General features: G+C 38.6%; 1 protein-coding gene across 1 annotated transcript in view; it reads left to right on the plus strand.

Moving 5' to 3' along the window:
* ARHGAP10 (Rho GTPase activating protein 10) overlaps positions 1 to 25,276 on the plus strand; it is a gene marked incomplete at both ends in the record, with an annotated part of 154,114 nt that overhangs the window by 123,157 nt on the left and 5,681 nt on the right. Inside the window, 3 exons of the mRNA XM_082482767.1 lie at positions 5,941 to 6,103; positions 19,696 to 19,827; positions 21,288 to 21,379. Of these exons, the coding sequence (XP_082338893.1) occupies positions 5,941 to 6,103; positions 19,696 to 19,827; positions 21,288 to 21,379 (387 nt within the window). The remainder of the gene's footprint in view (positions 1 to 5,940; positions 6,104 to 19,695; positions 19,828 to 21,287; positions 21,380 to 25,276) is intronic.

The following is a 25,276-nucleotide window of genomic DNA, read 5'->3' on the forward strand; positions in this document are numbered from 1 at the left end:
AATGAAAGTGCACGGCTTCTTAATTTATTCAGAAACAGATGACTTTGTTAGTTCAGAAAACTTTATAAATTTGAAGAAGAATGTCTGAGTTCACCTGGTGCTTGGTGTGATTACCGCAGGATGGTTTGTACTGTAAATAGTGACCAAAGGATGCAGCCCTGCATCTAGAAAAGGCCGTTCTTGACTGCAGAGTCCTCTGATCCCTCTGAATATCACATAAAACTTTCTCCACTAGAATTATTTCTAGCTTTCCAGGAATGGCTGAATCCTTTCCAGAGCGATTGGTACTTTGTATTATGGGATCACTTCAAGTTGTATTAATTGTGTGAGACAACTTATCTGCAGTTACGGTTTTCGTGCCTGTTTTCTACATATGCTGAAGTTCTAGCACATGGTACTAAGTTCTTGCTTGGCAGAGGATATTTATGATACTCATATTTCTTTTCTATCCCTGATCTATGAGATTCCTATTAAAATGAAAACATAGTACATACGCACAAATTAACGTAAGAGCAAAACTACTTTCTACTTGGTTAAACTTCTGTATTACTGTGGGAAGTTAGCTATTTATGGTGAATGAATGTTTGTTATGTCAGAGCTGGATGCAGCTGTGATGCTGATGGGGGAGGATGGGTGGCTGCACAGCAGTGCAGCTGCTGCTTCCCCATCTCCTGATGCAGAAAATGTCAGACTTGAAAGGTGCTAATAGGGATTTTGCAGCGTCTTTAACTTACTCTCCTTGGTAATTCTCCTCATCACCCCTTGTCCACAACTAGACCTGTGTGACTATGTCAAAGTGGAATAAGACATGTTTTTTGTCCTCTTATTTTGCCATGATTTGTGTATCTGATCAGAACTTAAAACATACATGACAGTTCTCTTCTGCCCATTCTGTGTATTGCAATAGAACCTGTCATATGTTCCTCATTTACTCCAGAAACATTCACTTTCATAAGCTGTTTTTATCCTCTGGCCACCCTTAAACTATAGGTGTTGGTTGTAATGTTGATGTTAAAGATTACTCTTTCTTTTATTATCGAAGTATGTAATTCTTTAGTTTACTTAAGCTGAATTTGGAAGAAAACTCTGTCACTCGAGCAAGTAACTGATAGTGTTAGCACTCTGCTTTCCGTATTTTTTGTTACAAATGTTTTTTCTTATTTGGAATTCTTGGAGTAAAGTAAGGATCTGATTATTGACACTGCCAAAGTATTTCAGTTTTATTCAACTTTGGATGCCAACAAAAAATATTCTTAGACTAGCCAGATGGAAAAAGGAGAAAAAAAGGCAACCGGGAGGCATGTCATGCTCAGTTAGGTAGAAGCTGAGTTCAGATTTCTGATCTGGAGGGTCTGAGAGCCTTTACTATCTAAGGCTTATCCAGACAAAAGGGGAAAGGAATTGAGGGTTGCATATTTGCTAGAGAAAAGCTAGATGAGGTAAGGCTTAGTCTATATAGGTACTTTCTTACCTTGTGGGTATTTTTCATTATGAGAAAAGGTGACGTGAGGTGGGGAGGGGGAAAGAAGGAAGGTTATTTGGGTTAGAAACTGAATGGTAAGTAGTACCAGCTAGACACAACCGGTAAACAGTTAGGATCAACCTAAGTTATCTTATTTTCTAGATAGGGCTGGTCTGAAGTATGAAAAGCCATAAAGGCAAAGCATGGGTATCTGTTGGAGTGTCACAGTGAAAGCTCTAAGGCTTGGATGAGTGTTGTGACTAGAACATTGAAACAAGAAGATAATTTAGATGACCGTTTAAAAGGATTTGAGCAGTCAAAAAATTTAAATAGTATGCAAAAGGTGGTGAGAAAGCGAAACAAGTTTTAACTCTGTTGAGAGTAAAATTGGATCTTACACCTGTTTAGGTAGGATGGGGAGATGAATTGTAGAAGCAGCTTGGTGGCAACTCTAGAAAGATGGCCAAGCTGAAAGCCCTCAGAGGCTCACCACAAATATAAGGAAGAAAAGGTGAAGAGTTGATGGCTGGAGTGTTGACAGAAATTTATGAGATGTCATACAGACTTACTGCTTTTATACTGAGAACCCTCATGTCCTTCATCTGTTCTGGCACTATTTGGCACACAAAGATGAGAGTGTAATGGGAGAGAAGATAAAGGCACCAAGAACACCAAACTGTATGCTTGAAGAATGAGATAAATGAGCTTTAAAAGAAATCACGTCTTCCCTATTTTTTAGTGGAAGAGCTCATTAGAATTCAAGTAGTAGAAAAGAGGAATAGAAAGTTTCTGGAGCTCCTCTTCGACAGGACCTGTCAGTCCAATGTGGCAGGCAGCCTTTTCATAGAAGTGGGAAACCTGACAGTGCTGCTCACCGGAGAACAACATTGGAGGTAAAGAGGAGTGGGAGGAAAGAATCGGTACAAATATTAGACTATCAGTATTAGGGAGCCCCTGAATTCTGAAGTAAAATGAAAACCATAAAGTTCATTCAATTCCAGCAATGTCCTTAACACGCTCTTTAACAAACAAACCATGTCAAAGGTTTAAAGGCTTTTTAATAGTTTAGGATCTATACTGGCTCCACAAAGCAACATACAGAGGGGGAGGGGGAGAGGAGGAGACAATAGCTCATCAGAAACTATTAATTTAAAGCTGTGGCAAAAAAGTGCTGGCCTTGGGTGGACAGACAGGGGACTGATGAGTAGGAGTAAGTGATGGAATTAACGCTCAATGTGGCACTCATGGGACCACAACAAAAAATCATGGATTCAGATGTGATGTATGCTCTTCAGAAAGAACTATGGGAAATTGTAACAGGTTTATAAAACAGGTGCCAAAATTCCAAGATTCCAAAATTGCAAAATCCCTTACAGTAAGAGATTTAGTGTTAAACTTATAAATGAGATTGTTTAAATACCTTCACACAGCACAAAAACCGGATATGAGAGATACTATAATTATTAGCAATGCATATTACATGGGTCATGCCTGAAAATAAAGCCTAACAAAGTGAAGGTACGTGCATTAATCAGTGAATATGTTAATTAGCAGCCAATTTATTCTCCATTACCTTTATCATCTGCTGATGTCTTCAGACAAAGACTCTTTGGAAGATACTGTTTGGCCCAACGTGAGATAGGCATTAATTAAAAGCAGGTTATTAAGCTTAACAGAGAGATAACTAGATACAATTCTATGGCCTCTGCCATGTACAGGAGTTACTGTAATTTCTGAAGTTAGCAGAACTTTTTGTCACCGACATACAGGGTGAAATTCTTGTGCTGTTGAAATTAGAGCAGTGACACTGTATTTCGGAGACTTATGTTTCAAGCATATATTGTTTTTAATCATGAAAGTGTGCTAGATGATCATTGGTCATCTGTTTTTGCAGTTATACAGAATTGTCTTTTCCTGAATAAAAGTATTGTTTTACTTTACAAAAACAGATAATTGAAAACATCAGAAATGTAAAATGTCTTTGAACATGTTTTTAGAGGGTGTTTACTTAATCCCATAGAATTTAGCAGACATGTTCCTGTTCAAATACCTGATTTGTTTTTAGTGTTCAAAACCCGATCTTATTCTTAAGACTGCAACACTGTATTGACTGTGAGAAAACACTGGCTCAGGAAAGAAGGGAAGGAAGAAGTAAAATTTGAGGAAAGATTTAACGTGTTTTCATTTATGATACTGTCAAATGCAATTGCCTGTATACTGCCGTCTCCAATGTAGACTCTACTGTGCGTGTCTGAAGTGTTTAGTATTTTTTTAATTTTTCTCTGTGCTCTGAGGAACGATTTAACAGAAAAACCTCTGCTTTTTGTAGGGAGGTGTGGTGTGTTGGTCATGTTCATAATATTAAACAGATTAATATTCCTTTCTACTGATGTTTTAGAAATGTCAAGTGAATGGTTGAGGTAAATGTGGTCTTCTAATATAGTGTGTATAGTGTGATAACCTGGGTTTCATTAATTCTACTACCTTGAAAAGAAATTGTGATGAATTAAAAGGACTTAAGTCTATTTACTTTTAAGGAATTCAATGTCTTTATAAAGTAAAATTGCAGTATTACTGTCTCATCTCTCAGATGTTTATCATTGTGACGCATACACCTGCAAATGAGATGTAATAAATGAGTTTTTACCTGACACTCCCTTCTATTCTCATGTCACCTAAACGTGAGCGGCAGCATTGTGGCCTGGCTGCGGGGAGGCGGTGCGAGGTGAGCAGGATTGGGCTGGAATGCGAGTGACTTGCTTTCCCAGGTTAACGTTGTCCTCCTCAGAGCTTATCGTACTCTGTTACTATGGGCTAATTTAGATTCTTTAGGGAGAAATTTCCAGGTGATCACTTTTATCATGTTGATGATTTTAGTTGTGTGTTGTTTTACTCTAGGGAAGTTGTTCTCTGACTGTTGCTGGGAGGGGGGTGAGGATGAGATGGCTGGGGAAGCGGACGGGTACTTTGTTAGATTTCTGCTTTCGAAGCAGAAGGAATTGAACTGTTTGAGGCAGTAATAAAGTTGTGAGAAGGGTTTTATCCAGTGAAGGTGGCTTTTCGTTGCCCATGTTTCATTGTTGTGGCATTTTTAATTAAGAAAAAAATAATAAATGAAAGATACCGTTGCAACAGTACTGCCTAGCTTGATGTAGTAGAATTAAGCTTAGTTGTTCACTGTGCAGATAGCAATTAATTTAGAAATAGAAAGTAATATTGTATAGGACTTTGTCTTGTATAGTACTGTATATAAGCGGAAGGGCTTGTCAACCAAGCACAATATTTTAACATCTTTTGATGATACTGTTGTGATGCTGCGTTAGGACTTGGTTGTTCATTTTTGCCCTAAAGGAGCAGAACTCTTTACCAAGACTGCGGGGTCAGCGGTCTCTAGTCAACACTATAGGGACTTTTGTGATGTTGTTATTTAGCAGGGCTGTGGGCTATGTTCACGAGTGCTAGTGGGAGTAGGATGGACAGAGGAGGAAAGGAAGGGATGCAGGGAGCCTTGTAAAGGGTGGCTGGAAATGCCTTTTATTACTGTTAAATATTAATATTCTGAAGACAGCCACAGGCCCTATTTGAGACTGCGGGCTTAGCTGTGCTGGACACTTTAATGTTTGCAGTTGTCCTCATTTAATACACCTTTAGAATTTATAAAATGTACAGCTGATGTTTAAATAAAAAAGTAAAAGGGAAAAGCTATGTGGGTGAAGGTTAGCTTTTCAGTGAAGAGTGTGCTGTTTGGCTAGATGTGTCAGCATGATTTGCAGTGACTGCTGTGCCACATTGGTAACTTTTTTTATTGTCCATGGGATAGGAATGATGTTCCTTTAATGTTTTCTTAAGCATTCATATCTGAATGTGTTGCCTCCAGAGTAATATTCTAAGAGTAGCCTATGAAAACAAATAGTAGATCAGAATACAATGAGTTATCTTAAAAGTAACACCGTTAAAAAGAAGTAATAAAAGTAACGTTCTTGGGTATTGCATGTTTGTTAGAGGTCTCCTGCTTATTCTAACCTTTCTGAATTTCATTGTTTCATATTTGATAGGATTGTGCTTATGGTACTTGAGAGCAATCATTTCCTCAAATGTGTATTAAGTTCTTTTTAGAGACTGTGTTTTGGAGAGATGCGCAAATTTGTATGGCCTAAACTGTTTTGTTATCTGAAGTGCTGTATTTGTCTAAAAATAACCCCCAAAATCTACCATTTCATCCACATAAAACACATGTTGAAAAAGGGACCAGGAATACATTGTGCTGTGAAGATAGCCTGGTGGTAATGATGGGGGAAATTGCGCAATGGTACCTTTTGGGAAATGCTAGGGGATTGCTTGTCCTCCAAAATATCCTGTGAAGATCGGACAGTAAAGTTTCTTCTCATACATATTTCAGGACATTGTTACCAAAGTGGCTTCTTTGGTTCACGAGAGGATTCTTTTAGTATCCTTCTGACTTGTGCTCTCTTTTCTAGCTGACAGTCACAGCTCTCCTCGAGAAGACACCCCAACTGGGAGCATGGATTCTCTTTCTTCCCAGTCTCCGACACCTGCCTTCTCTAGTAGCCCCCCTGGGCTCTTGGATGGAAATCACCTTATTATGGACAGCGGAGATCTTGCAGTCTGGACAACAAATCTGTAAGTAACCTGAATATTAAATAGCAATTTTTCCACTAGTATGGTTGTGCACACATTTCCCTTTTCAGCTTGGTGGCGAGTGATTTTTAGAAATTACTTATAATTGTGTTTGTTTTCTTCTGATACAAAAATGTAGATGTTTATATATTGCAATGGAGCTTAGAGACTACTTGAGTGTTTGTAGGAAAGAAATGTTCTTTTTCTACAGAAACCTAGTGCATTTTACTGTAACCTGTTATAAAATTTTAAATGTTTTTTATTTAGGCAATGAATATGTAAATTATTCTCTGTATGATATATTAGCCTAGTTTTATTACAAGACAGTGTTAAGATACACTTAGATGCACGGTGATTAAGATTTAGGGCCAAATTTTGGGTTTGGATAAATGCACAGTGTGTGCTCAGATGCTGTTGTCTAAGAACATTATCATTGTTAACCTCTTCTTAACAAATTAAATGCCTGTTTTCCAATGAAAGTGCAGTCTGTCACTTTCAGTAGTCACTGTAGAGATTCTTTTTTTGACCGTGACTTCAGTTTAGCAAAAATTGACATTACAGTTTTAGTCCTATCTCTGTAATACATATTCAGGTTTGATACACAAAAAGCTGAACATAACTTGTTTTTTAAATCAGAAGTTAAACTTGAATTGAATTCTCTGGTTTGCTATTCATACAAACTTTAACATATCAAGACGAAGTTTTCCAGACTTCAGTGCCAAGAAGATGGAAGGAGCAGGTCTGGAAAAAAGATTTGTTACAAATATTTTCCATAATGGCACTCTCAGTAGCCTGTTTTGTTGATGAAGCAAGTGTGTAAAATATATGTGTAGGTGTATGTAACACATGAGAATGTATAGATAGCCATACGACGGGTTTGTATTGCTATATGCACACACAAATAATTAACTGCTGATTAGAACACTTATTAGCTAGAACAATATTTTCTCATGTGTATTGAAAGAATTCCATTTTTATAGGTATTTTACATAAATGTTGTTTCTTCAGTAGAGGAGTGAAGTTACTCTTTCCTTATCCGCTTGTACAGTCCACTAGTAGCGTGTAGGATTTAAAATAAGTTGTATTTGATGAAAAGAGGTGCATGTGTGGAAAACATGCTGTAGACAGTATAAAACTGGAATGAAAGCAAGCATAGCTATGAAAGCAAGCATAGCTAATTAAGGAACATAGGGTTAGCAGATCATTGATAATGTCACTTCAGAGAATAAAAGAAGGAAGTGTTGGTTTTATCCAGACGGCTCGGGAACTTGAAGTGTTTGAAGGAACATTGCATTTTTTGCATTTGTTAATTTTCATCAAAAATTATACTGTACTTCTGTTTTGGAAACTTTATTTGATGGCTTGAAGTTTTGTGCTGAGTTGGAAAGAGTACTTAAAGTTCTGTTTGGAAGGAAAAAAAAAAAAGTGCATGGTATGTGTGTCTAGGTTATTTGTCAAAAGCAGTTTATTTCTGCCACTCACCTGTCTGTGAAGTTTGCTTAAGAGCTACCTCTGTAACAAGCCTGGATAGTGACAGAGAGTAGTCTGGGAATGGTACTTTCTTTTTCCTCTGCTTTCTCACCCCAGATTAGCTTCTCTTCCCCTTCTAGTTCTGATGACTCAGAGGGCCTGGTCTTAATGAAAAAAAAAACCCAAACCACAAACAACCAAACCCAAACCAAAGCACAAAACAGCCCCAGTGTATTACTGGTGGAGGTAGATGTCAGCAATGGAGAGCGTACTTGGTGGACTTCAACAGTCATTGTGCATCATGGGGTCCTGTGGGCAGGGAAAGGCGGTGGTTGAATTGTGATTGTGTAGCTGTGGTAGCTCTCACAGCTCCAGGAAATGTAGTATTGGCTGTTGAACTCTGCTTTGGTCATAGACTATTCTCATAAATTGGACTATCCCAGAATTAGGTGCAGAACAGTCTTTTCTGTTTGTGCAGGATTTCAGAATGTTTTACATTTTGTGCCAAATTGGAACAAAAATAATTCTTAAAGTCCCAGTATGCTGTCTAAAATGGTATTGCAGGTCTTCACTGAGCTACAGTAAATACCATACTGAGTCTAGGGGAGATGGAAATACAAGAGGATCCGGTTTCTCAAGTTTCTGCTGATGTTTATAACACATGGGCGTTACTTGTAAGAGATCGATCGCTGTAGAGTTATGTAGTCAACAAGATGGCTTGCATTGTTTCCCGGGGGAGGGATGTTGCGTTGTGGGTCAAAATATGTCAGATATTCCAAGGTTGGTTGATACCAGTAGTTTGCTTTAAGCAAGAACACGTGATGGATAGCAAGAATACTTTTTGTGGTATTTGTTTTCAAGAAAGGAAAAGCTTGTTTTTTCCTGAATGATAGCTGTTGTCACCATGATGTTTCCTGGCAGAGTTTTTTGTGATGCATGCCCTTTCCTTGTCCCGCCTTTAAAAACAAAAGGAGCTACAGCTTCATTTGGTGCTCCTCTCACCATGCTGGAAGGCAAATACACCCTCACCTCCTGGCTGGCACTAGGAGGGGGACTACATGGCCAGAGTGGTGAAAGAAGCTGAGAGAGCAAGGGCTATACCACTGATTTGAAATGTCTCACAAAGCCCTGACTGCTCAATTGTCATGTCAGTATTTAAAGATGTACTATGCATACGGTGTAACTGGAAGGTGATGTTTTCACATATGTGCCATTTTGAAGCCCTGCTAAGCTGTTGGTTTTCATGTCGATAAGCGTGTGTCTGCCTGATGCTAGATTTTCTTTGAAAGCTCTGTGCGGATCAGACATATGCCCTGTGTTGTCGTGTAGCGCTGTAGGGGTGAGTAGAGAGCTGGGTGGTGGTTGGCTCTTACTGCCCACGGCAGGGGTGGTTCTCAGTGGAGACCCAAGTTTGCTGTTCTAAGATTATCTTGCACCCTAAACTTTTTTCAACCTTTTTTTTTTTCTGAAGATATTTTTAACTTCACACTTCTGTCTAGAGCCAAATACTAAAAATAAATACATTTTATTTTTACATACAGTCTATGGTAGAAAATAGAGAGCTTTTTTCCCCTGTCAGTCGCAAAGTTACAGAGTAGTTTATGTAGACACAGGATTCAAACTGCAAATAGCCCAGGATGGGCAAATTACCTTTTCTACTTAATGTTTGAAAATCTCATCTATCCAAGGATGCCTAGCACAAGCTAACATTACACATAAACTGATAATTATGGCAGGGATGCTGGATAGAGCATTGCTCCCTCGTAGTGCTTTCCACTGCTATGGGCATTTTTTTCCCTTTGTGGTAGAGCAGCAATGGCAATCTCAGTTTAATGTTAACCAAAGCATTTGCATTCTTTCTTTTTCCTCTCTGCTTTAAGCCTCCGTGCACACTTGCCCCCAAGCTACAGAATTAACATTGTACAGCCATCTAACTTCCTCAGATTCCACTGGAACCACTGTCAAAGTCTGCTTTGCTCTGCCAGAGCTCCAGGTGGTTACTGTTTCTGTAAGGAGAGCCTGTTTCAGACTGTTTGGGACTGATATTGGTATAGTTTCACCAGCAGTACATTCTCAAAATGCTCTTTATTTCCCCCAAAGCCACAGATGGTTCTGGGGAGAAAAAAAAAAAAAAAAAAAAGAGTTTCTGTGTTAGATGAACCCAGTTCCTTGCACATTCCTTCTAATTCAGACTGCCACCATAGCTGGCATTCTGAAGGTGAGCAGTGTCTTCTAGATGAAATGTGGTTATCCATACAGGAATTCTTTAGCAGTTTTCTTTGATCTGCATTTTCTGCTATTTGAGGCACTGGATTCCCTGTTTCAGGAGTTTGCCAATATAAAAGTTTGTAAAGGAGAATGTACAAATGCAGTGATATTTGCCATGTTGTGCCTTGGGTTTAACAAGTAGGTCATGTATTGTAACATGTTACTCCCTCCATACAGAATAGATCTATTTTGTTAGTTGCCCCTAATGTTATTCTAACCTGGATTTAAATAAAAAACCCCAACCCTAACCAAGCACACGTCCAACCGTCTTTTATCCGTAACCATCAGTTTCCTCCAAACTGCTGTCTACACTAAAACTGCAGGTTACCTGGGGAGTTTAAACCCTGCAATGTGCCCTTTGCTCCTTCCTTCAGAGTTGCTTCAAACCCTGGTTGATCTGTAGAAGGGTTATTGCTCATCTTGCATGGCGAATGAATTTGTGTTTTCTTCCTCTCTCTTTCATAGTAATATTTTTGCTATTTCTTCTGTTCTAGAAGATGCTGCAGGTTGCTGCTCCCTGCAGATTCTGTGGCAACAGGCAGTCAGTTGGCAGTGTTGGTAAGGAAAAGTATTCATATAAAGGAGTTGCCAGTAGCACCAGGAATCTGCTGACAATAGATGAGGGGAAGACATAGAGTAGAAGGGGTAAGGATGAGTCAAGAAAAATACCATGCTGGAAATTCAGGAAATAGAATGAGTTGACATACAAAACTGAGCCATCAAACCAAGATCCAGGGGAAGAGGAGGACAAAAAATACAAACATGTTTTGGCTAATAGCCTGTACTAGTAATAAGAGGGATATTTGAATTTATTCCCAAATTTCACAGAGGAGGAAAAAAAAAAAAAAGCAATAGGAGAGGACAGGGCATAACAAGAATAAAAGGTTGGGAATTACCTACTTAGGATTTGCCTATAAAGAAAAGTGGGTGCTCATTAAGCTATAGTGTGAGTTTATAGCATATAAAACACTGTATGCTCCTTGTGTGAATATTTAGTCTCTGTGTCTGCTTTAAAAGTGGAGGAAGCCTGAACTTTTGTGTAAGGATGCACTTAATGCAGTGTGAGCTATATAGCGGTGTTGCAAATTGTTTGGCAATTTTTGCTTAAGGTATTGATGTCACCAAAATCGGGAATAAACTCCTTAACACCAATGTAGAATTAAGAAGCAGGCATTCTCTTTATTGCAGCGCTGGATGCACGGGGGATCACTCCACCCAACGTGCATACCACAGCTTCTAGCTAGACCCTATTTATTACAATGTAGGCTTTACATATTCATGACAATTATACGTATGAAAATTATTTCATTAACCCCTCCCAGCCGCACGTGTACTTTTATCCTTAGTGTGGTCCTGAGAGTCCTTGGTGGTTTCTTTTCTCTTTCTTGAAGAGGCTGCCTTGTTATTCTTTGGGTGAGCTTTGTGCTCCGTCCTAAGGATTCCTTTCAATGTTGCTACTTGACCCTCATTCTCACTTCCTCAGTTAGTGCATGTGGATCTGGTTTATGGGGTGGTGGTAATTGTTTCTCACCCTTTTTTGGTGAATACTGTAAACCAGCTTAGTTAGTTCCTTTTACCCAGCTCATGGGTGAGCCACATGGAGAGTTACGCCAATGTTTCTGTGAAATACCTTACAGTTTCACATGATGGCACAGAAGAGTCCACACAGAATATTAGTGTGAGGCACATAACATAGTGAAATTCATTCTCTGGCTTAATTTCTGTCCTATGCAACTTCTGGTTTTCCTATTGTATTTGCCCCAAAAGTAAATAAATCTGCCACATCTTTTTTGCAATAGGCTTGATAGCTCTTTGCTGGAGGATGCAGCAACTTCTGCCTTCCTTATTAGTACTGAAAAATTTACACCTTAATCACTCAGATTTTTATCTGTGGTGTACGAAACTCAAACTTTTAATAATAGAAAATATGTAGTTTCCAAAGAGGAGTTCAGGATTTCTGATATGAAGAAGCTGACTAGCTTTTCTAAGCTAGTCCCCAAGCTGTTGTGATAATAGTGATGGCCTTGGTTTTGGAGATGTGTATTAGAAAGGGTTACGGATAGCTCTTACAGTGCAATTGAACTATAGAACGACAGTCAGTCTTCACATTTACATGCAGTTGAAAGCCAGGGATACATGGTTTGACTTTTGCCCTATTATATTATGGCTTTACACATGCAGACAATACATAGATACAGTGATAGCTAAACTAGGTATATACATCTGTGGTTAATATATCTTAAACAAGTAAAGGTACAGGGTAAGTTAGAGTATGTAAAAGACAACAATTTCTTTCATTAAGGCCCTCTCGTAGTGAAGTAGGTGATAGTGCAAAAGGTGCAATATCAGACATGAAGTGATATAATTCAACTAAAAAAGGGTGCGGGGAAATTTTTTGCAGCTGTTGTGGTTTGATTGTAGAATTTATGACATGGCTATATCAAACTTGTAATCAATCTTCAACCTGTTTTATATTGTTTAGGTACTATTAAAAAACTTTTTTCCCAATTCTGTTTTATTATGCATTAGAATTTATTACTTTTGAGCATAGTTTGGGGCTTTTTAACATTTGTAACTAACCTACTCTATGCCAAAAAAGGTAATTATGGTAACTGATGTCTCGTCTTTGAGAAACAGAAGCATAAAATGTGTTAAACCATAGGACCTTTTATTTGAATTCATCTGAAGTTCCAGGTCCTGCAACAGACTTTCTTCAGAAAAATATTAATTACTCTCTTTCGGTTGTATGGCCTGCACACACTTATTTTCCACTGTGTTTTGATTCTCTGAATCTGTGTAAGGCTTGGGCATGCCCTACTTCCATCTGCTCCTTCCAATTTCTGCACCTCCTATGACTGTTCTGACTGAAGTGTTACCTTGTTATATCTAGGTTAGGTATGGACTCTCTTGCTCCTGTGTCTGGTCTCATATGTGTCTGCGGGCTCGCATCACTATCCATTCTTTTTTCTGAGGTGCTGCTTTGACAAGAGGTCCTTCCCTGCACCTGTAGAGCCTATTTCCTCTAATCCTAGCAGAAGGGGTCAAAAGGCAGCTACTTTCTATTATCTTAGAGGGAAAGGCGATCATGCCTGGTACCGGTTCTGAGAATATTGAATTGTCTTAATTCACAAACTCAGGCTACCTGCAGTTATTCCAGAATTTCAGAGTAAGGACTAGTTTCACTCATCTTGACCTTTAGTAATCAGGATGGTGGTGTTCATCAAGCTCTTCACTGACTTCCCAGTGGGCTGGAACCATGTATTGATATGAGGTCTGTCTTATTTAGCCTTTCCTGGAGCGCTGGCTTTAATGGCATCTCGCCTCTGATGGATTAGTGTAGGTTTCCCTTATCGCGATGACTGATAGTTGAAAGGTAGATCACAAGTCATGTACTAAAACACTGTGGACTGCCTTATGTCTGTTTTCATTTGACCTCAAAATGACCCAAAAAAGCTGAACACTTGGTATTCCCTGGACTCGGTATGTGTTGTAATTAATCTTTCGGAGGATCTTTTTCTGATAAGGAAAGATTTGTTACTGTAACTGGCCCATTGTTGTCATGAGATCTGTTTGTGCTTGCGGTACAATGCCCTGTGCCAGGGCTTATCTACAGAGCTCACAGACTTACCCCTCACAGTGCTGGTTTTCAGAATTGGGTCAGAGTCTTCCTTTTGGGTTGGAAGTCCCCTACATTATCTGCATGATCTCTTCTTCATTCAGATCATAAAAACTAATGTCTTGTTCCTCAGCTGGAGACTTTATTTTGGGGATCTGAGACTGCAGGGTCTCTGGGTTTCCTAAGGAGCTGGAACATGGTGACTTCTGATGGTTCTTCTGGATGGAGTCATGGTGCAGGATGTGGGGTAGCCTTCCTCAAGATAATGATATGGTCTGAGTATCTGTTTACCTTGCCCTCTCCTCTTTCCCTCTCTAAGCCTTTGGCATTTTGCAACTGGAGAGGATAGAAAGCATCTTCTTCCTCAAACCTCTTCGCTGAGTGTGCATATGTGTAGGGGTGCACGGCTTGTTAAAGCAGTTACATTTCTGGGCTCAGAATAGTAAGATTCATAGTTTCCAAACTGAATCCCACCTTGAGATGCTGTAGGAGCGTGTAAGATACAGTCCAAATACTGAAGGTACTCAAAGCCCAGAGGAGAAATAGAAGCACCAATATAAATGGCTTTTCAGGAATATGCAAGGGATCAGTGGCAGAGGAAATAATCCAGTCTTTCTTTCATTTCTTTTGCAGTTCTTCTTTGTTGGTTCTCCTGACACTAAAATATTCTGTTACCCAGCTCAATGGTGTATATGCACTACACTATGGGCATCATTTTGGGGTTCTTAATATTCACAGAAGCTTTCAAAATGATGATGAGAGCTGTGCTGTGCAGCATCCTGAGTGCTTTCAGGGTCTTTGTGACCAGGCTGGGAAGGAAGAAGCTACTCGTTCTTTGTGAAATCTCAGGCTATTCAAATTCCCAGTGAGCAAACTAATGTTAAAAGAGCCATAAGATGGCAAGGGAAGGCAGAAATAGTGGCGTTCTACACATAACAGAAGCCATGGAGGTAGTTACTCATTTTGTTTGACTGCTGAATGAATTCCCGTCAGCCTTGTTATATCTACATCAGCAGACTGCATCTATAGTCTCCTTAAAATTGGAATAGTTTCTTTTTGTACTTTCTGGCAGTGGTGTGAATTTGTAATTTTACATAAATGATGAGTGACTTCAGTTTCAGTGTCTTGAAAACTTTTTATAATACCTAATGTCATCATCTTATTTTATTAAAAGAAGATGCTTTAACAGCTGCAGTAAGCACAGTCCAGGTATATAGCAGTGCTCTTCCCTCATTGTGCTTATTTTGCAGTTTGTTTTTGTTACAGCTGCTGCTTCTTCAGTGACTGTGCAGTTTGAGAGCGCGTTTAGCAGAGCAGGCACTTCTTTTTGTACCCTTTTGTTATGCAAGCAGAGCAATAGCCCTCATTTTGCAGCTCCTTTGAAACAGGCATGATATAACTTAGTCATGTGGTTCCTACAAAACAGACTTTGCCATCTCCTTGTCTTCCAGTGCGCTAAGGCAGCTGGGCTTGACAGCACCGCTGTGTGAGCACAGGGAGAGTGGTATGTGTGCTCAGAGCAGGGAGAGATGTGGATGCAACCACTGTGATGAGCTAAAGTCCCTCTCTCCCTCTCTCCCTCTCTCCCTCTCTCCCTCTCTCCCTCTCTCCCTCTCTCCCTCTCTCCCTCTCTCCCTCTCTCCCTCTCTCCCTCTCTCCCTCTCTCCCTCTCTCCCTCTCTCCCTCTCTCCCTCTCTCCCTCTCTCCCTCTCTCCCTCTCTCCCTCTCTCCCTCTCTCCTCTCTCCCTCTCTCCCTCTCTCCCTCTCTCCCTCTCTCCCTCTCTCCCTCTCTCCCTCTCTCCCTCTCTCCCTCTCTCCCTCTCTCCCTCTCTCCCCTCTTTTTTCTTTTCATGGTTCCAGGGAACACAGCCCCCTCATTTTCCTTTTTCCTAAAAGGAACAGCAGTATGCTATAAGCTTATATATGTACATACTTCATTTTTGCTTTGTCTGAATTATCATTTAAAAACGCTTTAACTTAGGACAGCTGCTGTAGACGTTAGCTTTAGATTTGCCAGACTGCCGTGAAAGATCATTGCACTAATGTGTTAGCTGCCTCACTGAGACTTCACAATCCAAGTTTAACAAAACCTCTATTTCAGTGCTGGCTGATGAGTTCTGTATAAGTGAGGGCTCAGGAATGTTGCGTGCATGTTACATACTTTAAATTTTGGGGGTGGAGTCTCTTTTCAGAGGGAACACAGATGAAGAAATTCTGTCCTGTTTTGTCTCCAGCTCTGCTGCAACTCTGCTAATTTCTAGACTTTTGTCCGCGTATTTTTCTGCTCCCCAGCCTCACCAAGACATTGGGGTTTTAACATGCAGAAGATCGTTGTCTGTGGTGGAGAGTATTGGATTGCATATGGAATCAGAAATAGCCGACACCTTTTGGTATACTGTGTTGTCGCATAATGAAACCTTTTAAGAACACTTCCATTGAGTTTGTCAGCCAGACACTGTGATACGACAGCCATGGGGCTGCCAAACTCGTCTATGAAACAGCCCTTTTTGCAGTGTAGATTCTTTTCACAGAGTCTCTTCCTCGCTCTCAAGATAAGAGGCTGCTCTTTAGCTGTGTTACCTTAGGAACCAGCCAGATAAACATCCAATAAAATCTTGTTTTCAGGAGTTTGTTTCTGAATATCAGTACAGAATCTCTAGCTTATTTTCAGTAAGGCTATTTCCCCCTCCTCCCTTCTCCCAATGTTCACTATGTCAGACAATAGCGTTTTTTCTCACAGAGATATGGTTATATCAGGCTTTTTTTTTTTTTTTTTTTTTTACCTCCCACAAGAAATGCATTGCCTTCATTTTAGCCCTTAGGAGAAGGTATGTTGAAGAAATCCTTTCTTAAAGTTGAGATGCTATATGATAAGCTATGCAATACTTTCTAATATATCATCATCTTGATAAGGCGTGCAAAGCTTTATACCAAGGTAACTTTGCTATCACAAGAATCTTTTCAAGAAAAAAAATATAAATTCCAGCAGTTTTACGCACCACAACATTGGAACTCATCTTTCCTATTGAGTAGAACCTTCTGTTTTAATAATAAAATTAAGTAGTTCCTGAGATAGCCAAGTACAGTAAATAAAATAAAATAAAAAAAACCTGAAATTCTAGAATGTGCTTAATATTTAAAGCTGCTTTTTTTTTTTTTTCCTGCTTTTTAACATGATGAAACTATTGCTATTGAAAAGTGTGTTTTTTCCCCGCTGCTGGATCCTAGAGCATGATCTCTTGCTCGGTAACCAGGAGCTCAAAGTGACAGGCAAGTTCAGGAGCCATGCTGCAGTGCTTTAGCTACAGCTGAAATGTATTAAGGGAAATCATCAAAAAGTGGGGGAGGGAACAGCCCAGTGCTCCACGTACCTGTACTTCTGGAGTGGTTTTCCACTAGAACTGTTGGAGCGGCTCAGAATTTGTAGAAAACCTGCCAGTTTTTACATGCTTTTATATAATGCTGCCTGGTAAAGGACAGTGTAGTCTTACTCGTTGATAGATTACCCTTCTTGTTGAGTCTCTGTAGCTTGAGAAATAAACACGTCATGACATGGATCTGAACATTTTATTTCATCTTCAAGTCCTTTATTTGCACACCTTTCCTCTTTTTTTCTTTTTCTTTTCTCTCCAAGTCTCAGCAAGAAACCATCTGGTATTTATTCCAAGTATTCTTATGAATGACGGCTGCTTTCCTCGGTTGGAGGGTCGCTTTTGTATCTTCTGTTCTGAGTATTGTTTTGAAATCATTAATCCTATGCCTTATGCACAGGTGGTGTTGGTTGTTCTAGAGCTAATCAAGTAAGTTGCATAGGTTAAGATGATGCGGTTTAAGGAAATATTTAATAAATGGAAGATTTTGTTATTCCCTTGTTGAAAAATAAACAACACACATCAGAGGTACGCACTAGAGAAGACCACTTAGAATATTTTTTGAATCTTGATTAGTTTGCATCAGAAACATTTTAATACTCTTCTGGCAATATACTTTGAACATATTTTTTTTTCCTGTAGTTTTACAGGTTTCAGAAATGAGCCTGACATCAATCTTAATGTTGGAATTGCTTTGAATTGAATAAATAAGAGCACGACAAAAAAGTTTTTTCTTTAAATATCAGGATTGTTTTAACTATAGTAGTTTAGTCTATGAAAGTAGGATACTTGTTTTTAATTCACGTTTGAAAAACTTTTGTCTTAGGTTCACCTGTGTTACTGAGTTGAATCAATTCTGCACATATACATTATGTATATGTACATATACATTATGTGCACATATACATATATGCACATATACATTATGTGCAGAATGAGGGAGAAATAATCTACTACCTAGCAAACTTTATAAACTTTATAGTAGCATTGAGGACTTTTTTTTTATGCTCAGTGTTTATAGAAAATAATACAAACGCTGATGTTCACTTTTTGTTTGTCTTCTCTGAATGAAGTCACTTTTAGCTGAGGGTTTTTGTATTATCTGAGTTAAATTTTACAATGTTTATATAAAAATGGGAGGAAAGGGGGAAGTTCAAGTAAAAGTAAAGCCCAAAATTATGTAGGTGCTGGTCTTCAAAGGTATGTAATTATTGGAAGATATAAATAGTCTTGTGGTGGAAGATTCAGAAGCGGTGAAGGAGACTAGATGTCCTCTTCCCAAAGTTAATAATGAAATATGTTTCTAGTCAGCATAATCCAGCTTTTCATTCAGCATTCAGTTTACTACATACTATTCCTTCCTTTATTTGGTAAATCTGATAGTTTTAAAAGCAGAGCATGTTTTGATAAACCTTTCTGGTTATGATTCCAGCACATTTAAGTTTCATTTTTATTAGTCGAATTAACTGTAGAATGCTGTTTTCATACACTGTGGATTCCAGTTTTCATCCAAATGCTGCCTGACACAGATCCAGAGGAAGAACTATTGTCTTGTTAAATAAGGAATGTGCCATTCACCATTTTATAATGTACTAAATTTAAAAATTAATAATAAAAATAAATGTCTGCTTAACTATGTAACTGCTAGAATGACTGAGATATATTGGTTAGGAAAATTGGGTTGTAAAGTTGAATTTGGTTGTAAACGGTGTTATGCAAACCAACAACAGTGATCCTTTCTTCTCAAAATTAAACATCCCAATGCACAAGAAGATTAAAATTAGCTATATAAGTTAGGTTTCCTGCTTTCTTTTATTCATTTACAATTATAATTGGGGTGATTGTCGATTCCTTTTTTGCTTTTGGTCAATCCACCTTGATTAGGTGTGCATTTACTCCCCCCAAAAAGCTTCTTGACTGGATTCCTAAATTTTGATGGAACTTTGCAGATTTATGCTTATTAAGAGATTAATGTTGGAATAAGTTGATCTGATAAATGCTGTATTGTTAAGTCTGTACTTCTGAGTGATGATTCCTGTGTGAAAACTGTGTGCGAATGATTTTAGTTCTGTTTCTGCTGAGAAACTTCTTGAAGTCCAGCTCTTTGTTCCAAAGATATGCTGACACTAAATGTTTGGACTATTTGTTGTTTTGCCCATGCAGTGAAAGAAAGCCTTCTAGTGCTGAAACACTTTAATTCTTTAAGGTGTAAAGTTACGAACATCCTTTATGTTGGGGAGGACTTTGCATGATTTTCGATGACTAATAAAAGTTTTAACTTTGGCTGCTATTTCTTCTCCTCTTGAGGCAACTACGTGCTCAGCCATTAATTTAATACATATTTGAACAGCGTGTTCGTGAGGGCAGCCACTGAGGCAGTATCTACGCAGTTATGCGAATGAGATCTCAATCCAGAGCCAGCATCGTGATCCCAATGTTGTAATAGCTGCAGCCTTTTTTGAAATCTTCCCAGTTGTACATGCCTTAGTACAGCACCGAGAAGATTTTTAAATAGATTCATCAAAACTTGTAAAGGCAAAGTGGCAGCTCAAATAATAGCCTGCTATATGCAGTTTCATTGTATCTGTCTTTATTAGATAAGGAATGTGGAGTTTTGTCATTTTATTGGTTATGTCATACATCTCAAGTAATTCGTCTTAGCTTAGGATGTAGAGCATGTAGGAGAAATACTTTCAAGGAGGAAATGCAGAATCATATGATGTCCATGTCTGCAAAATCAGCTCGACGTTATTATTGGGTTTGAATTTGAAGATCTAACTAGTGATCTAGTTATAAAGATTCAAACATTTTGGTATGAAAAGAAATTTTATTCACCTTGTTAACTCTGCCTTGACTATATTTCCTTTTAGTCCTGGTCAAAGCCGCTCATCGATGGTGTCGTGGATGAATACGCCGTCTGCTAACTCTGCTGCCACAAATACTACACCATCCACTTTCTTCTTCTCTAACCCTGCTGCTGGGAGTGACAGAGCAGTGGAAAGGTACGATGTACGCTTCAACTTTGGCTGGTTATTTATTTGCCTCCTTTTTTCCTATATGTTTTTAAAAATAGCTGATTCATGTCTTCTGCGGTGTGTGTGAATGATTATTTCAAATCAAGAAACGAAACCTTAGCGATTTTGATGGAATAAAATAACTCTCTACTTTATCTTATTTTGCCTTTGAACACCTTCCTTGTAGAGGGCACCCAGATTGAGCCAGTGGCCTGTTGGTTAATACAAGCAGACTTTGATTTGGTTGGTCAATTCATAGTGTCTCTACTACTGTGATTCTCTTACAGTGTGTTTTAAAATACTGATTCTTTCTTTTCCACAGCCAACCATGTCAAATTAAAGTTTTTCAACCTAGCCTTCTTGCCTCTGAAAGACCTTCTAATGTCTTTACCTGTCTCTCTGGTTTCATCAATTTATTTCACTCTTTTGGCCTGCTTTCCTTCCATCCTGTTTCTGCTTCCTTCCATGTTGTTGTCCATCTTTTGAAGTATTTTCACTTTTTCCTTTGAAAGTCTTCACTGTCTTAGTGTTTTCCTTCAAGTTTTGTAATGTTTGCTTTTCTAATTAAAGTAATTGAGTATATTTGTAAATTCTTTCCAACACTTGGTGAGAAAATTCCATTCCTCATTTCTGGTCGCATTTTGCACCAAAACTGCATTGTCTGTTTGACTGCAAGTTCCTTGGGGCGGGGAGACTCTTTCCAATGTTTTATGTGTAGTTGTTGTTGCTTGGGCTCAACAAAAGATGATTTAATGGTGTGGGTGCTGTGTCTAAACAAAGCATCATTGGGCAGCAGCAAACTGTCAGTTTGCAAAGGCGTGATTAAATAAGACGTGCCAAAAATACTTATATGTTCCAACATCTTGTGGTACTTGGAGAAGTGAGTACTTTGGACAAATTCATATTGATGGCTTATTACTGAGCAACCTGAGAACACCTCTAAATGACTGGAAAGTTAGAAATCTTACTGCATTTAGGACAAAACAGCATCTTCAGTATTCTAGTAATGTTACACTGTAAAGAAATATAAAAAGCAAATGCTGTACAGTGATAGTAAAAAGCTGAATTGCAAGATTCATCAAGAAACATTTTGGAAGATATAATGATGATTAGTCTATAAATTAAGTACAGTATGCTTTGCCTACTATTGGTTTCATTGCTGATTAGTGCTTGGCAAAACTTTAACTGTAGTTGAAAGTCGAGTTTAACTATCATAAAAATGAGCGTGCAGAAAGTTGGGAGTATGATATTCAGAAATGCCAACAGAAAGCTGTGAAGCTTCACCTTTGGCATATGTGTGTATGAATTATAAGCCTGTAATGATGCGTGTGAGATTGTGTTTAAAGTTTTAGTCATCCCCAAATGAGAATGGAGAAAGAATGGTTGAGAAAGGAGAGTGTCTTCATAATAGTAAAAAATTACTGTAATTGATTAATTTCCTTTTTCAGCGTTGCCCACCGAAAAGCCAAAGCAGTTTATCCATGTGAAGCAGAACATAGCTCTGAATTATCATTTCAGATAGGAGCAATCTTTGAAGATGGTAAGTACTGCTTGAGTAAATATAAAGCAATGAAAAACAAATTGACAATACTGCTGAAATGGCTTTGGATAATAATACAAGCCTAACTGCTATTCTGCCAACATTGTTGATGGCACACAGTTGGTGACGTAGATGATTTCTGGTACGCAGAAGCTACTTAGCACATACTTAGTACTGTAAGGCAATGCCTTTGATTTCTGGTGAGTAGACACTTTCAATTGATCTAATTTTTCAGCAGGATTTAAATGTGTTATGGTACCAAAAAAGGTTATTCAGCAATAGAGAAAAACATCTTGGCCTATGAAACTGTATTTTTTTAAGACATGAACTATTGTTGTAAAATAACACATGGGCTTTCGTTTAAAGAAAAAACATCTGTTTAAGGATTTTCAGGCAAGCAGAGCTCCAGGTAAATCACACGATCATGGGAGAGTGTTTACTTTTTGGATTAAGGGGTGCCGTAGTGTGTGTATGTACTTGTAGAAAAAGGAATATTCACTGAGGTGCAGAGCAGAGCCCTGCATTTAAAGATCTCTGTGGACCCAAATATAGTATCACATATGAACATCCAGAAGGTGATTCCTGTGCTCAAGACTGTGTTGATCCTCAGTGAGCTTCCATGGCTCTGCTATTCAGCAACTGCATACGGACTTCAAACTTGTAGGAACGGGTTTAGTTTTTAAACCTCGTGCCAATGACTACTGTACTACAGACTCTGAAGATGCAGAAGACGACCTTAGAGCCTAGTTTCTTCCTATTGCAAGGTAATTTCTATTGTAACAGAGAGATGGTGTGGAATGGTTTAACAGGGGCCTAGACAAGTTCAGCAATTCTTGTTACTTGAATGCAATTTAATAATAATTCCAAGCAGAAATTAATTCATGGCAGCAGCACGGGAAGATTGCTGTTTGTTACAAGACCTTGATAAAAAAATTACATTCATACTGAAAACCGGAAGACTCTTAAGTTTGGCCATATCTTCATCCAAGTTTTGTGCAGACTGGGGGATTCAGACTGATCTGAGAATTACCCAAAGAACCTTGTGAGTACTGAGACCAGTATTTCAGTCTTTCAGTCTGTCTAGAGGTGGGGTGGGTAGTAAGAGGCCTCTAAAGAATCTGGAAATTCTACAGTGGTGCCTGTTTTCTTCTCATCCATTTTCAGCTTTTAGCTTGCTACCAGATCAGAAATCTGATATGTGCTTTCTGTAGTGAAAGTGGTATTTAATTCTGCATGACCAAACACACTTAGGAGATGTACTGCCTAGTCATTCAAATACCACACGTGAGAATCTTTGGTTGGATGTCCAATAAAGGAGGAGTATTCCAAATTCCCAGTTTACGTTCATCAGGAAAAAGAGAAAAGTACACAGTCTAAAACAGCTGGAAAACATCAACCTGAAGGCATTAAAAAGCTAACTAAATATGTCTTATATTTCCCCAAACACACCCTGTTAGCACTGGATCAAAAGTGTGTGTGGGCAATTTTTTTGCATAAATTAAAATTTTTTTGTCCTGTCCTCCCCAGCTCTAGTAGAATGTTCCTGATTTGTTTAATGGGCTGAAACGAATAGGGAGCTCAGCAGAATCTTTTTTCTTTCTCTTTTTTTTTAACGTGTAACAACTACAAAATCACACATCCCCTTATTTGTGATGCTTATTTTAAAGCAGACAGCGTAGGACATTCTTGTCCTCTGCCTCCTCCCAAACAAGTAAATAGTAAGCCTGGTTCAGAGTTCAGTGCTGATTTTTTTGCAGCATAAGGTGGTCTGGGGTCCCCACTAGGTTCTTCCCTACTGGCACCCACTTTACAAAACCATACTTGATGTTTCCTATGAGAGCTGCCTCGCAGGCAAATCACGTCTGAATCGAGTTAGGTGGGAAACCTTTTAAAAATGAATTAGCTAAATGATCGCTCTTTTTAAAGTCTCTAACACCAGTTATTTTAATTTAAGTTTTTTAAAACATAACTAATAGGGATCTTCAACAGGAAAAAAAAATAGTGCACGGGGGAAAAGATCTGATGCATGGAAGAAAGGCATTTCTAACGCAGAACAGCAAGGGTTGCACACCTGTTGGGTTGGCATGGGATGAGAAAGTCTTTCAAGAAGCAGTTGCTTCTGTGTTGCGCGTTTTTGTGAGAGCAATGTTAAGATTCTTTTCTTGTGCAAAGAGATCGCTAGAAGTTATGGCACAGCTACCATGGTTTTGGTGCATTACAGCCTCCGTCAAGGTTTTCAGCTAGGGAGTTGGATCATCCTAGAACGAGTATGGAATTTGAATTTTTGGCAGCTGTGGAGAAATGTTTCAACTGTAAGTCTTTTTCCATATCATACAAATAAGGTTGGAAGCTTGGGAAAATGTTGCATGTATTGCATTTCGAAAACCTAATTGCAGACTTCCAGTGGGAAAGATCACGTTTCCTTAAACACATTTGTTTTGACTTATTCCATTGTTTTGACTTATTCCACTGTATCCGGGTTATTTTATAGGCATTGTGTTTGCCCTGCCGGGCTTTCAGCCTAAGGTAGGTTGTCGATTGGCAGAAAAAAAAAAAAGAGGAGACCGTGCACGTAGTAAGGCAGTAACTGAACGTATGTAATAACTTAATGGGCATTCCATAATGGTTCCCAATAGGTTATGTTATGGATGGCTCTGTCAGTAAAGAAAGGCATTCTCATTAAAAGTGCAGACCAGTCTTCATATTTGAAATCTCTGAAATGCCTTCACATAGGCCTTTTCTTTTTGCGCTAGGCACCCCTTGTGTCTATGCTGGGATCAGATTCCAGAGAATCAATTCAGGTTCTTTAGTTACTCAATTTAAATTCCCATATGCCCTAATAAAGCCCCCAAATGAAGAATTAAAGTAATAATACATCAATTCTGCCGCTCTACCAATAACCTTAACTATCAAAGTGACAACGCATCAATCAAGTTGACATACAGCTAGTATCAACCATTAAAGTAACTGTTAAATTAATGTCTACTAAAAAGTGCTGCTTCCATTAGTGAAGATTTTATGTCTCTCCTTTCTCCACCCTGCCTGTCTCACTTTTCTAATCCTGCCTCTTTCGCCTCTCACTGTTTGCTTGTTGAGTTCTTTTCTTTCTCTTCCCTCTCTTTTCTGCTTTATTTCCTTCTCTCTTTCATTTCTCTTCCCTGTTGTTCTTCTTTTTCGTCTCTCGTGGTCCATAGATGTTGATTGCAGCAGCTCTCTCTTATTATTACCCTGGGTGAATCTTTCTGCCTGCTCTAGCCTGAGACAAGATAATGGCATTTAGTGAAGTACAGTCTTGCACCTGTCATAGCTGCTAAATGTAATATTGGTGCAAGAAGGTAAGAGTTTAACCTTTACTCCTGTCTCCATTTCCTGTTTCTAAATGGGGAAAAAAAATGTTTGCTTTTCAGGCTGACAAGATTAGGTTTACCAATATTTTAAATTAAGCTTTACATCACCTGATAAGAATCTGTATGGAATCTGAACATTTGCGTATTCAGGTATTTTCAGTATTGCATATACGTTGTGCTACCTCGAATCCCACAACTTAGCATTTATATTCAATGACACTTTAATGTAAAGGCACCATCTGGCAAGTTAAAAAGAAAAGGAAAAGTCTCCTATTTAATTGAATTCTGTAAGAAAATGCATAATTTAATCTGACCAATATCCACTGGATTTTTTATTTTTTTTTAATAAATCTTCAATTGAATTTACCTTAGGCTATGCCAATATTTTTATTTCCCAGTTGCTACAGGCTATATTATTGACAGCACATAACAATATAATTCAAGTGGTTACAGGCAAAGCTTGAAGAGTTTGCAGCTGGATAAGGGCACATATGGGAAGAAGCAGAGTATGATCTGGGATTGTGAGAGACATATGCTGGCTGTATGTTTT

This window comes from Vanellus vanellus (assembly GCF_965231255.1).
Source record: "Vanellus vanellus genome assembly, chromosome: 4".
Classification (NCBI taxonomy): Eukaryota; Metazoa; Chordata; class Aves; order Charadriiformes; family Charadriidae; genus Vanellus; species Vanellus vanellus.